At 39.9% G+C, this 14,754-nt stretch overlaps 1 protein-coding gene across 8 annotated transcripts in view; it reads right to left on the bottom strand.

Annotated features, from left to right (window-relative positions):
• Positions 1-14,754, bottom strand: part of casz1 (castor zinc finger 1) — an 80,956-nt gene that overhangs the window by 33,046 nt on the left and 33,156 nt on the right. For all 8 annotated transcript variants that reach the window (XM_028451909.1, XM_028451910.1, XM_028451907.1 and 5 more), the window contains exon 2: positions 3,276-3,833. In XM_028451909.1, coding sequence (XP_028307710.1) covers positions 3,276-3,833 — 558 coding nt within the window. The remainder of the gene's footprint in view (positions 1-3,275; positions 3,834-14,754) is intronic.

Raw genomic sequence — 14,754 nt, 5'->3', positions numbered from 1 at the left:
ACATGTGACATTTCTTTCAGGAGCTAAACACTTCAACCAGAACAGACCAGCCTTGTCTGTATTTTTGGAATAAGGCTGCATTTTGTTGCTAAGATATGATAAGAGATGGACATTATCTTCTTCTGCTGACCAAACATGGTCCTTAGTGTAGCCCAGGCTCACTCAGAGGCTGAGGTGTTGCTGAAGATAAAGATGCATTCTGGGGGGGCTATATATGGACCAGCCCTGAATCACTGGGTGACTTTGTAGACACTATAAGATGCAGGTTTGTCTCATCAATGAAAGTTTTGAATGGTCATGATCTACAGTACATTAGCTGGAAATTTAAAAGGCTATTCGTGTTCTTGCTGATGATTGAGTTTAAGTGGGTTTTGTTTAAATGGACAGTGTTGTACTCATAAAGAGTTGTATTTGTTTTGAAGTAATTTACCTCTTGTACACATACAAACTTTCTCGGCTTGGTTAATTAACAGGCTATAAATTCAGAGGACTTTGAAATAGCTTGAAATGAACAATAACCTTTTTACAGTTGCAAATGGAAGTACTGGTCAGGCGTATTTGATCCAATGCTACAAGCGTCTCTGTCATTGCTTTCATATTCTTTATTTTTATTTCACTGACTGGCTAATATGGAGACTCTAATGAAACATCTAAATTATCTAAGAAAAGTATTCTGGGGTTTAGCGGTGATTGGAAATCCGCACGATGCTTCAATGTGAAGAGTTAAATGTTTTGAAGGTCGCAGTTTCTCTCATTGATCTTGCAATGTTTGTTAATTACATTGTCACTGATGTTGTGAGAGATAATTAAGCCACTATGTTTATATGCATAATTATGTGCACTCCACATCAGCCTTTGAAAGACAGCAGAGAGAGAGAGAGAGAGAGAGAGAGAGAGAGACAAAGACTGAAAAGGGTGGGGGCGTTAATTGTGAGCAGAGCAAAAAATGTAGAAATGTAGATGCTCTAGTTACAATCAACAAAAAGCAGCTACAGGAAAGAAAAAAAATCTCTAAAGGCAAGATTTGAAACGGATGCATTGTAATTTCCTTGCAGTGTTCAAACATTAGCTTTGTACTGAGAGTTAATACCGCACTCAGAGTATGGCTGCTGCATAAAAGTAACAGATACAGTATTTAGAGAAATGCTTTCCGTGGTCAATCATGAAATAAACACCATGACTAATAAAAACCACAAAGTGTTGGTCATTTGGTTCTGATTTTCTCAAAGGCTGAGCTGAGTTTCTGTTGAAACTGTGGAACAAACTGCTTCACAATATTCTTTTACAAATTCAAAATCAATCAAACTGAGTAAAGCAAAAACAAATGTTGTTTTTGTACTTTTATACTCATATTTACTTGGGTTTCTTTTGTTTACAACTCTGTGTTTTAACTTCTGCCACACTAGGACAATTTCTCATTACAAGGGTCACAAAAAATCACTAAACAACACTATTTTATAAGATTGCTCCATGAACACCAACACTGTCCCCTGGAAGTCAGTTAGCTCTATCGCTTTGATAATCAGTGCATTACACTGAGGCAACGCCGTATGACAATTAAAGAGGGGTTATTGAGAGTATTTTACAAGGGCACATTGAATTAAAGAATTCATTAAAGTATGCTTGTGACTGCAAAGAAAAAATGTAATTCATCAAACCCATACTCATCGAGTGGTGTGGTGCAACATTATAGCTTCCTTAATTCTGAGATTCATTTGACAAGTGAATTGTTGAAAAATGACGACTGCAAAAGATAAAACTGCCCTACAAAATTGTTCTGTGCATTTGTAATAGAGGAGCTGGAAACAGTGGCTACGTTCTAGTGAGCTTAGGAGGGGAAAATCAAAGACTCAATATGTAATCTGAGTGTAATATGAAGCTTAGCCTGGCCCTGCCGTGCACTCTTGGCCCTCAGCTGCTGGTGAAGTGCAGAAACGCAGAAATGCCTCATGCAGCGAGTCTACTCTATTTATGAATTTCTGCACTTAACCTCATAGAAGTTGCAGCCCCCAAACACACCCCCCCCAACCCCCGCCACCCCCACCAAACCTGCCGCCGCACAAACCCTGCCTGTTGAATCTGTCTTTAGAGTAATAATATCACTGGTTATTCATGATGAAACTCTAGAGCCTGTCTTTCCAATAATGAGCACACTTAAGCTTATGTGGAAGGGCCAATGTCACCTCTCTTCTATCTAAGCCTTTGGCCCTTAATACCATGGAGTGGAATATTTGAAGGGCAAAGGTAAACTTGCTTAAAGATGTATAAAGTTAAGTGCAGCCGTGGCTTTTTCCCCTCGCTCTGTCACTTTTGGCTATTTTTGATGTTGGGTGACTGAACACTCTAGGGTGAGTCACCTGAGTTACCTCTCTTTATTTCCACCTTCACTGTCACTGTTGAACCGGATGTTTCTACGTCATTCGATTTCATGGAAATCGTTTGGAAGAGAAAAAAAAAAAAACCTAAATCAAAACTGCATTCACTAAAAAAGACCATCACAGAATGAAACTATGAGCTGAATTAATAACATTTAAAGTACAATCGTCGGCTTTTGGTTTTTATTTTGTACCATCATCAGTTGGACCAAAATTAACATTGTTCTCCTTGGAGTTCAAAGCTGATTGATGAAAGGAATAAAGTAAACCAGTGCACTAATATGTCAAATTCAAATATGGCTATGTAGTTTAGCATTAGCTACTAAACCCAGACAGCACACCATTGGATAAGTCCCACTGTCAAACTCATGGTACGGGGGCCAAATCCGGCCCTTTGGAGCATCCAAATCGGCCCGCAGGAGAAAGTAAAAATGACAGAGAAAACATGAATCATTGTATAAATGAAACTCAACAATATTTACAGGTGTTCAAAGTTTTCCCGGTGCATTTTTTGTATGATTGCAGTCATTTTTTATTTTAAACTGTTGAGAAAACTAAACATTCTAACAAAATCCTTCAATTTTCCTCAACTTATTACAAAAGATTTCTCTTAATTCAATAGAAATTGATGAGAAAATCAGAGAAATTTAAAGTGAAGATCCTGTTGGGACTGATATCTGTCACTTATTGCTTAGGTTGGTTTCTTACATATTTTGTATTTTTTTTTGTATACTTAAAAGTGAAAACTAGAGCAAAATAATGTTGAAATTACTCATTTTCCCACAAAAAATCTGTGGCCCACTTCAGATCAAACTGCTTCATATTTGGCCCCTGAACTAAAATGAGTTTGGCACCTCTGGGTTAAGTGAAGTCACAGAGTATAAATAGTGATGGAAGTACCTGGGGAGGAGAAAGGTGCCTGGCACCTCTGGGTCTCACTCGACGGCATGAAGGCATCATCTTTAGTCGGCCTATCATCACCTTCTTTGTCATCATTGCTTTCTTGTTGCCCCGCTGCTGGCTCTGCCTCCTCCGCATTGTCTTCATCATCACTGCAGCCTTTGGGCTGTACCATGTACACACCCTCAGGAGGACCATCACCGTCATTGTTGACTTTGAAATCGTTCTCCTGCTCATCTTCAGGAGCTGCTGGCGGCTCGTCGCCGTACTCGCCATTGACCCACTTCTCGATGGCTTCGCGTCTCTTCTGATCCTCCTCCAGGCTCTGACTCAGGCTCAGGCTCTCTGGGAAGTTGGTCTCATTGTCATCGTAGCATGAACTTCCACGCTCGCTGTTTTCTGCTACACTCTGGTCTCCCTCGGCATTCTGGGAGCTGCTGTCGAACACCACCTGGCGGCTCAGCTTGGCACAGATAGCATTGAGTTTCAGGCCACCTTTCCTTTTGGCGGCCATCTTGGGTTTTCCTGAGGTCGTTTCAGTGCATAAACTCCTTTCAGCTGATGGAAACAAGAGATAAACAAATCTAAGATTAGTTATGGGTCTTTGATATTTATGAATTATTTCACAGTCAAACAATCAAAAACAGTCTTGCGTTTCCAAAAAGAGCTCAACCTTCTTTGATGACGACCAGATCTAATAGTTAAAAAAACCTTTTAAAAGTCAATAATTTAAATGAAAATCAAGTTGACACAGACCAAAGTGACTTCTTCTATTAATAACATTTAAAAGCACCTCTCAGGAGTGGAAGGACAGAGAGACACTGTACAAATCTCTGTAAGTCACAGTTCCTTGGGCAGCTCGGAGGTGGTAAAAAAAAAAAGGAAGGAAAAGAAGCGCAAACAGCTGAAACCACAAGCAGAAAGCTATCAGACTCCCTCCAGTACTACAAGAGCCAAATACACAGCTACATAATCCTTCACATGACAGCGCTATAGAGACACTGTGAAATGTTATCTTCACTCTCACCTCAAGAGCCTGTGGTCCTGCCTCAGAGTGGGGGGCTGCGCAGCATTAAAAGCTGTCAGAATGAGGAGTGTGAAGCACTTCTTTTTATTTTTTTAAAGCTTTTTTTAAGTTGTGATCTCATTTTGGCTTTCTAGTAGAATTACACCCAACAACTGCTTCTGTAGATGTAGCATTGAGGTTTCACTCTGTTGGACAAATATTCAATGTGTGTATTCAAAAAATGTTGCATTTAAATATCAACAAGGTATTCTTTATACAACTTTAAGCACCCCCCCCCCCCCCCCCCCTCCCACGCACACACACACACACACACACACACACACACACACACACACACACACACACACAGACGCACGCACAACACCTCCCCTGGTGTGGCCTCTCTGAACAATAGCACATGATAGAGCGTGCTTTAGGGCAGGAATGGGTGGCATTATTTCAACCCAAGTGGGGCTATCTTTATAACAGTCCTCTGATGAGGCAGGGACAGCTGCCTGTGGCATTCCATATCCAGAGCTGCCTTTTTAGGGCAGAAACTGCACTCTGTTACCTTTCACTTTATTTTCAGAGCCCCCCAAAGATCCTTTCTTCCAGCCCTAGTTTTCATCAGATCTAAATAATGCTTAAATAAAAACAAGGGGGTGCAAGTGAAGAATGGATCATTTAGAATGTTTATGGGGCCATTCAAGGATTATAGCAAACATATACTTTTAGTGAGTAAAGCTTTGAAACTCTAAGAGAGAAGGTTCAGTAGAAATACTTCTTCTTATGTGGGATTGTATTGAATTTTAACTCAGCCGCACTGTGGTTACGATAATAGACAATATTGACTTTTGCGCGCACTATTTGGCTGGAGAAAAAAATGTGTGACATCAGATGTAACAAAGTTCTATCCTAAAGACTCAATTTACTTTCTGTATCAACGGGTGCAAGGCTCTTCATTTTCCCTCAGCCATAAAGCCAAGCACAATCGTGTGTGAGCCATCTCTGGCATTATGTAAATCACATTGGCGCAACATGAAATCCTGTTTTCATTTTCTTACGCAAAGCTGTGGAATCATTAGTGAATACGCCATTTGAAGGAATTTGCAGATCCACACACATGCTTTCTCAATTGCTGTATTTGCATCGCAAGCTTCCTCTCTGAAACAATGAGCCCAGGAATTATGCCGTTTTAGGAGGACCCTATATAACAGGCGCATTACTGTACAATTTAGTGTTAGAAAATTGCAGGCGGGGGGTGAAGGGGTCACCTTTTCGGAGACGGCAAATATGAAAAAAAAAAAATCAGCTGGAAAAACTATTAGGAAGTGGAAGACATAAATTTTCAAGTTCTTTTCCCCCCAGAAAGACTCTCTGAAGGAAGATTGAGGTCATTTGGCTGTTGATGGGGAGGTCATTTTTCTGTTTACAGTGTTCAGTATTTCATGCTTTAACTACCGATTTCCTTTGTACTGCAATCTCAAACTCCTTGTAGGAAATGACCCCTATACAGTTGTTTCTTTCCATTAGTGCCTATTTATGTATAGCTCTGTGTTAACAATAGGGAGTACAAGTGGATGACCAAGTGCTGCTGCCTGAGAATCTGAAGTGAACATTACATTCTTAGGCACATATACTGTCTTTTTAAAGGCAAAGAGTGAATTAAAACAAATTAAATATTGTCAGAATACCCCTGAAGAGGAACATGCTATGGTTAAGTGGTTGATGGATGCAGTCAGAACCATTACTTAAGCTGTGGGTTTCTGTCTACTGCAGCTTTTTTTTTTCTTGCCATTGCCTACAATAGGAATTGCTATGGTAACACTAAGCTGTTTACTTCAAGTCGTTTGTGTGCATAATAGCGTAGAATGAGTTCAAATCTGCAGGGACTTACATGAAAGAACAACTTTTTCCTCTGGGACTGATTCCCCCACCTCCCTGAGAGTCCAGTAAGCATTCTGCCTTATTAATGAATATCAGACAGAAAAACAACACTGTCACAGGAGTTGGACATTATTTACAGTCTGTTTTAGCCTGGTGTGCTAATTGTCAAGGAGCTGACACCTCAGTAAGCACTGGGAGTTGGGAAAAAAAAGAGGCAGGCCTGAATAGGAACATAAGAAGTGAAAGTAATTTTTCCAACTGCTTACGTTAGCTGTGGCATTATTTTTACTGGAAAGAGAGCAGTCTCATCAAGGAGCAAAGAAATGTGTCTTTATAAGGCAAAAACCTGAGTTAAAGGAAACTATTCCCAATACGTTAATACGTTCAGAGATCAAACAGATGCAAAGGCGCAAACAATAAAGTCCTGCTCCTCCTCAGAGCCAGCTGACATGGCTTGTGTTTGATTCTAACCCTCCGCGGTGACAAATTAACTATTCTACAGCTCCGAGCCTTACAGGTCCTGTTGGTTTTTGATGCAGAGTGTCTGTTTGTGTGCCAGAATGATATCATGCCCAATCAAGGGGTGTTTCAAACCCTAATAACGCTGTTGGAAGTGCATTATTTGTGTTAACGTGCACAGACTGTAATCAAGGCAGCGACAAACAAATGCAAGATCTGGGAGTTAGCAGTTAGCGGTAGTGACTGGCAGGGTCATGGCATTACTTCCCTTTGACATGACAGACCAGGCAAAGGAAATCCTGTTTAAATTGACTAATTCACCCTATTGGAAATGTGAGGTCATGAGTACGACGCGTGCAAGTGAACAACTTGACTTTGATGTTAATCAGAAAGCAGAGCTGCCCCAAATACAGACCACCTTCCTGCAGCGTCTCAGCTTGTATGGAGGGAGCACACAGGAGGGGTTTGTATTGAAGAGTAGATATTACCTGTTTAAACTAAAGCATATCTCTTCAACTAATCAAACAAAGATGCCAGGCCCACTGCAGATTCCTGCTGAGCTCCGACATGACTGACACAGGAACAACCCCCCCTTCTGTAATATCTAAAGTTAATTAATACAAACAGGATCTGGAAGATGTCTATTCAGCTCAGGATTATTTTTACAACATGGGCTGTAAGTGCTGCCACATTACGAGAAAGTTTCTAAAAAGTCCCCTATAACTTTATGAGCCTTCGGTGAATTAATCGACAGCTTCCCGTGAGTGGCTTTGTGAACCTATGATGCACGACGCAACTGTGTTTGTGTTTTACAGAAATCATTTAGCTTTACAAGTTAAGTCACTTTCTAAAAAAAATACTTCATTTCACTTACTCCTTGAAGGATGCTTATTACATTTTTCTTTCTCTTCCTTCTGCTTGGTAGAAGTCAGGCAGAAAGCCACTGATGGACAACTACGCCACCTCACTCAAAGCCCAGCATCTGGCCCCTCTCTCAATTTTATTACAGAAGAATAACAATAAGCAGGTCGCCGACCCCACCATGAGATTTTGCTACAGTTTCCCTACAGTCGGTGCAGTCGTTGCTAAGAAATTTCCATTTTTCCGCATGCATATTTAATTGAGTTTTGTCCCAGTGGTGCGGAAATGATTTGTTTTTTACTCTCTGTTCACTTGACTCCTCTTCGGAGTCGCTAACCCTGATTAAGACGTTCCCGTTAATTTCCCAGCGCACACCTTTTTTTGTGCATTAATGGTTCTGATCGTCTAATTAAAACTTCTCAGCTCGGCTGCTGATCACCGCTCGTTGTGCCTCTGACCTGAAGCTTTAATTGCCGCATCAGAAGCGATAATAATAATTTTAAGGTTCTGATGATTAAAAACAATGCCATTGCCAACTAGTTGATAGATGGGGATTTGGGGTGGGCACATCTGGGGGAAAGTTTATGCAGAGAAGAAGGCTGTAAAGGCACTTTATCAGGAGCTGGGGGAGATCGGGATGGATGGGGACTGATCACTGAGGGGAAAGGGGAGAACATATGGAAATGTCTCAGGCCTGTTGTCCTCTAAGTCTTCTGGGGAAAACAGGTTTTGCTGCAACTGAGAATCAGTTTTCCCCCACTTTCAAATCTAAATCAGCCTCTGACTGAACCACGTTAGAGCTCTACTCACTTGGCAGGTTGGCCAGGTTGAAGTAGAGAGAAAAAGAGACGCAGAAAACTCAGGAGAAAGCACGCTAAAGGCATTGAAAAGATGTCAACACCTTCTGCTAATTTTCATAAAAAGATAATAACAGGGTATGCTCAGTACAAAAGGCACACTGTTCAACATGAACAGAAAAAGGGAACTAAAGGCGCCTCTCGTCTTGTCATAAAAAGGTATTCTTGTGAAATGTGAATGAAAGCTGATTACTGTGAACCAGAAGATGTGGTTTGCTTGTGATCTGAATAAAAACTGTACTTTCACACTGTACTTTTCAGACTACACAAACTACTGTAATAATGGGAAAAGGGAAGTTCCACAGAAACAGTTACCGATACAAATCTGTCACATTGTGATCTTTCATGTTAAAACAATGTACTTCTCATGGGTTTTTATTTTTTCAGAGGAAGATCAATGTTTTAGAGCATGGTTTCTCAAATGGGGGTACGTGTACCCCTAGGGGTACGCACTGGCACTATAGGGGGTACTTGAGAGAGAGAGAGAGAGAGAGAGAGAGAGAGAGAGAGAGAGAGAGAGAGAGAGAGAAATTATCACCCCAGGTGTGATTTGACCAGAAATGATGAAAACTATAGAAATACATTTATTTGAAAAAATTTAAACAGATTTTTGTTATTATTCCTTTCTTTTTGAAAAATAATAAAAACACAATCTTAAACAACTGTATTTATATATTTTCACTTTGTGAATCGAGTTCAACTAAAATGCAGTAAAAATTAAAATAAATTCTGATCTCAAACATGATCAAAAACTAATTCTAAAAAGAAATGTCTTTGGGGTCGGCAGAAATTCTTGATATTAAAATGGGTCCATGATCCAAAAAAGGTTAGGAACCACTGCAGTAAATACTGTTTCTTTTCACTTATTTACAAAGTGAGATTCTTGAAAATGTGTGTTATCACTCAGTCATTCCACCATAATGATCTCGAGATGTTTTTAAATAGTTTTCTAAGCAAAATGTCATGGTCGGACAAAGGGGCTACTTGGATTCAGAAATAAGAGAAAGGGGTACTTGAGCCAAAAAGTTTGAGAACCACTGTTTTAAAGCGAATAATGGTCACACACAGTCAAGAGTAAGCTACCCCCCACCCCACACACAGCCCCTTTCCCCAGCCTCCTTACCCTCTCCATGTCCTCTGCTCTGCCTCTCTCACATCTATTTTTATTATTAATCAGTTGGTTGCACATCTGCTTGCTTGTTGTTTTTATCAATAAAGCACTTATTGCTTTTAAGTCTTGAATGTGACCTTGTGTGTTCCAAACTGTATTTCTGAGACCGCTGACCTTGAAGGACCCATTTGGACCATTTCACTTCAGCTCCGTCCACAGGCTGTTATCAAACACAAGCCCTTAGGCAAGAGCCACGCTCCCGTCACACTGCCGCAAACAAGACACCGCAGGACAACAGGAGCAACATCAACACACTGAATGACTGGATAACAGAAAGGTTAAAGACAACAATGTATAGTTCAGCACAGATAGATAAGGAAAGACATTGAACTTGAGGGCAATTGGGCAACAAAGTTAAGAGCTAAGGACAAATTTGCCCTCTGGCTTCATCACAAACAGCATAATTATGGTATTTTTCGGGACACTAGACAAGCAGTCGAAAATAGTCCAAGGGAGAGAAAAAAAATTCTGACAATTAAGTGACAAGAACCTTTCTGACAGCTCCGCGCCAAAACAGCCAAGTTTTATTCAGATTGCTGCTTAGGGTAATTCATGGGACGCAGCTAACTTGTTAAAATTGTATATCAAATCTGGACTCCCAGCTGGCATCAGATGAGGACTTAATTTGTGTCACAGTGAAAAACTTGGCTTTAAGAAAATATCCCCCAGCACAGTCTCACATTTCTCTGAGATGAAAAGTCCGAAAATGTGCTCTTTCCGGGCCTGTTTAGAAGCTCATGTTCAGTTTCAAGACATTAAGACTGCAATTTGATAAGCCAGCCGCTGGTAAATAAGCAGACGACCCCTGCGTCCCTCCCTCACGGTTGCTCCGCTCTGTGCCGAAGCAAAGCAGTGTGGGTAGTACAGTGAAGAAGGGGCTCAGTGGTGCACCTCTCAAGGGCCCTTGAGCTAATATCTGTACAGATTAACTGCTTCAGTTGTATTTTGGTCACGGGGAACTCGCTTTGCCTCTGTGGCTTGTTGGGAGGGAGGACTCGAGATGGGTGCGCTGCCGGTGTTAACTGCCACGTTCGCCTCTATTGTATTAAATAAAATGAAATAAAAAAACTGTCCTGAGTGTGGATTTGTCCAGATTTAATTATTTGAAATGTCTCACTGAGAGACATTGGCACCCTGTTACCATCACATACCACGTCATCTAGGGGTGCGCATTGCCATGATTGTGACAGTAAGATTCACAAAGATACGTATTATTGTTTAGTATCCCGATACTTAACAATACCATATACATCGTGACATATCGCAATGTCAATGATTACAAATTTCACCTTTACAATTACAAAATGGTATGAAATACAATATATTTAATTGTTTTTTTTTTTTAAATTGTGAGAACAAGTAAATGGTAATTCATGGTAATTCAAGTACAATATCAAAAACAAGTGCTACAGTATGTATATCAAACTGTCAAATTACTTTTTTCAAAAAAGTTAAACTTTTGCTTCTATAACAGATTCTCATTCTCCTAAGTTGTTAAATTAACCACATACATCTATAAAAGTGCTGAGTATGTTTTATGAAAATAAATTGCAATCAACGTCCAAGATAAAATGCATTGAGGAGTGACGTAGTTAAACAAGGTCTTATAATGTTTACTGACACCTAGTGACCTGGTGTCTACATGCTATGTTTATGTTTGCGCAATTAAATAGTTTTTCATTGAAAAACATGATTAAAATGAAAAATCAATTTGGACAGTGTTTTAATCGTGTGGTGAAAAACCGCGATACATCGTCAAACCAATTTTTCTTCTGCATACGCTTGAGGTGTCAAAGCTCCAGGGTCAACCAAATACACACTACATTATACGTTTGTAAATCAGCACCTGGCTTACACATGCAGGTAATGGCATTCTCAACTGGAAGTCAAGGAGACAAAACCATATTTGGCCAAACGTGCAGGTAAGGGTGCATGTTTGTGTGTCTAAATGGGAGGCACTTTTGTCGACGAGGTTAACCTTGATATGAGGCCCTGTCAGGCCAGATAATGTCAATCAATGACAAGCCCTAACAGATAACCCTTAATGTGAAGCCAAAAAAGCAACGCTGTTTAGATCTTTAGACATGCCCTCTTTCACCAGCATATGAATTGCATTACAAGGAAATGAGCTGTGGCATTTCTTTAATAGGACTCTAAAGACAGTTTGACAGCATATACGACACTGTGCAGTTAAAAAAAAAAAAAAAAAAAAGCTGCTGACAATGCTTCCTCACATAAAGGAGAGTTCTGAAACGCAGATCTAAGTTCCTGTTAAGTCGAGGAAAGTAAAAGAAAATTTGGAAAAGGGAAGGGTGGACCTTACCCTTTATTTATCACCATTTCTGGAGACTAAAATTTGATTTTCAAGGTTGTGAAAATAGTTATCCACATTTTGCTTGATAAACAGAAGTGTGAGCAATTTTTCAAAATTATTCCCTCTAAGGAATATTAGCATCTGACGCTCTGGCCTCCTTTACGTTCCACCTTCTCTCTTTCATCCCAGTTCACACTCATTTCTTCTCTATTTTTGAAATAAAGGAAGGAGGTCACATTAGCCTGTTAAAAAAAAAAAAAAAAAGCATGTATTTCCAGACAGGATGCATGCTTTGACAACATCGATCCCTGGCTACCATTAAAACGTTTGCTCTGCCTGACACGACTTTCCTCTTTTGGACTTTACATGCACTAGAATGAATCACAGGTGCCCGTTAAAATGTCATTTCACCACCAGCTTCTCTCCACCTGTTTAAAAATAGCTCATGTCTTGTCCTTTTTCAAAACTCCGACTTACTTTTTATGTGGTTGCACAGACTGTGCGTGAAGTTTTATTTGTGTGAAGCATCATTAAATTTTTATCAAAAAGCACTATTTGTAGAGCAAAGAGAGGAAGTTATTACAATGAGTCTTCCTGCTTGTCGGATTTACATTTTCTAGACCCCGTGGCAGTGGCTGCCTCCAGAAGAACTTCAGTTTGATAAGTTTTACCTCCTTGACAAGCCAAACTTAGACAGTAAAAGTGTGCAAGGGTAAAAGTAATAAGAGGGCTGATAGGGAAAAAACATTAAACACTGTAAACATACTGTAAATTTTAAGAGACTGTAAGTAATTTAAGGTGCGTGTTGCGTTGCTGTGTGTGCTTTAGCGCCTGTTGGCAGGGCTTTAGACAGCTGGGGACTCTGCTCTAAGCTCTCCTTCAACAACTCTCTGCCTCGTGGCTGCAGGTCACGTCATTTGCTCTGAGAAGCACACTGTCAAATATGCACACTGACATTTGCACACAGTAAGAAAAAAAAAGTAAAAAATGGATCCACGGCGGAGATAACAAACATGGCAAAGTGTCAGGAAGAGCAGCTAAAATAATGTTCTTTAGTGAAAAGTTCAAAAGGCAACGAGCAGCACGAGTGAAAGTGGCAGTTTTTTGTCAAAAAAAAAAAAGAAAAGGAAACATTTGTTCCTGAGATGGGAGAAGGCAGAATGGAGCGGTGCTTGAGTTTGAAAGGTGCGATAAAACAAGACTCAATAACGGAGAGAAAAATAAAAACTGACTGTGAGTGTGAGATGATGAAAAGAGCCACGCTGCTTTTACAGGAAAAAAAAGACAAGGCTGTCTATTTTGGGTTTCTGTGTACAAAAAAGAAGTGCTGCTGAGTTGACTCAAACAAATAAATTTGCTTTTGATAAAACCACAGCAGCTACTTGTGCATTCTACACCAAACCCACGTTGTTTCCTGCGTCTTCATCTTCATGACTTGCCACATTTGTGAGAAACCACTCACAAAAAATGTTCAAGCACAAACAACTAGGGATTTTTTTTTCTTTTTGGGTGAAGTTTTGACAGCTCAAAATGTCATTTTATTTGAAAACTGACAGGTTAAAGTAGAGCCTCAGAAGTAAACATGAAGCGCTTACCTATCTGTGCCATAACCAGCTGCCCGTTTTACATTTCTGCAACATTAATATTCCTCTTATTATTATTTTAAAGTGAAAACGGATACTCTGTTGAAGTGCAAATCTGATGAATTACGGGAGCAGATTGCTGCAATTAATTATTAAAACCTATTTTATAAATATTCAGGTCTGTCATGCATCTAATAATGAATGCTTTAGAGGAGGTTACTTCCTGTGCGCATCCTAATGTGTCAGAAATATCACTTTTAATCACACTCGTGTCAGCGCGCCTGTGCCAGGTTCAAACCTGTCAAAAAATATAGCGAATCAAGGACACTGCAATGACCAACTGCTGTGCTCATCACAACTTATTCTTAGTGGCTGTTTCATCTGATCTTTGTTTCCTCCGTCGCCCCAACTTGAGACACAAGCGAACACCTCTCTGCTCCCTGCTGCATTCTCCTCATGGTAATTTGAATGGAGAATAATGCATCGGCAGCACTCTACCTTCTGGACACACCTAGTCCCAGTGCTACTGCTGCCATATGCTGCGTCGATACATATTCATCATGCTTTCTCATGTGTTGAGTGTCTGTGAGAAATCAGGCTTAAATGAGAGTCTCGTAACTTCTAGTGCAAAGAGGGGAATAAACGCACAAGATTGTGATCTAAGAAAGTTGGAAGTAAGTCATCTCATTTCCACGATGTTCCCAGGATTGGCTAGTAGTACTGATATATCCTACTCAACAGCGCTGGGCGATATGGACCAAAACTCATATCTCAATATCTTTTCTCAAAATGGCAATATATGATATTAATCTTGATATTACTTACCAGAAAGACAATTCTGGGTTAAATTTTCTGATGAAAAACACAATATGTGCCACTTTTGGCTTTTTCTCCTGTAAGGGACAGCACGTGTGAGTGAGTTCTATGGCGTGGGTTGTTTAGGGGAAGGTCTGGGTTAGAACACAGTCAGCAATCCATCTAACGAAAGCAGCGACTCCTAAAACGAGTATTTTAATACAAAATAAGCTATAAAATATTTATCTCAGAAATCCTGAAAAATTGTTGAGGACACTGTTTGACTGTACTCTATAAATAATATTAAATACTTGTATGATGTGATTTGTACTGTGTGATTGTATGAATAAAAACTTCAAAACATATGTAATTTCCTGTATATAAAACAGAAAACTCAATATATCTTGAATCTTGATATATTGCCCAGCCCTACTACTCAAGTACAACTACAAGTAAGCTATACATAAAATACTCAAGTACAAGTAAAAAGTAGCTCGATGAAATAGTACTCAAAATGAAAGTTACTAGTTACTTTCACCCCCTACA

This window comes from Gouania willdenowi, chromosome 7 (assembly GCF_900634775.1).
Source record: "Gouania willdenowi chromosome 7, fGouWil2.1, whole genome shotgun sequence".
NCBI lineage: Eukaryota > Metazoa > Chordata > Actinopteri > Blenniiformes > Gobiesocidae > Gouania > Gouania willdenowi.
The sequence above is the reverse complement of the archived record's forward strand: the minus strand, read 5'-3'. Positions and strand labels throughout refer to the sequence as shown.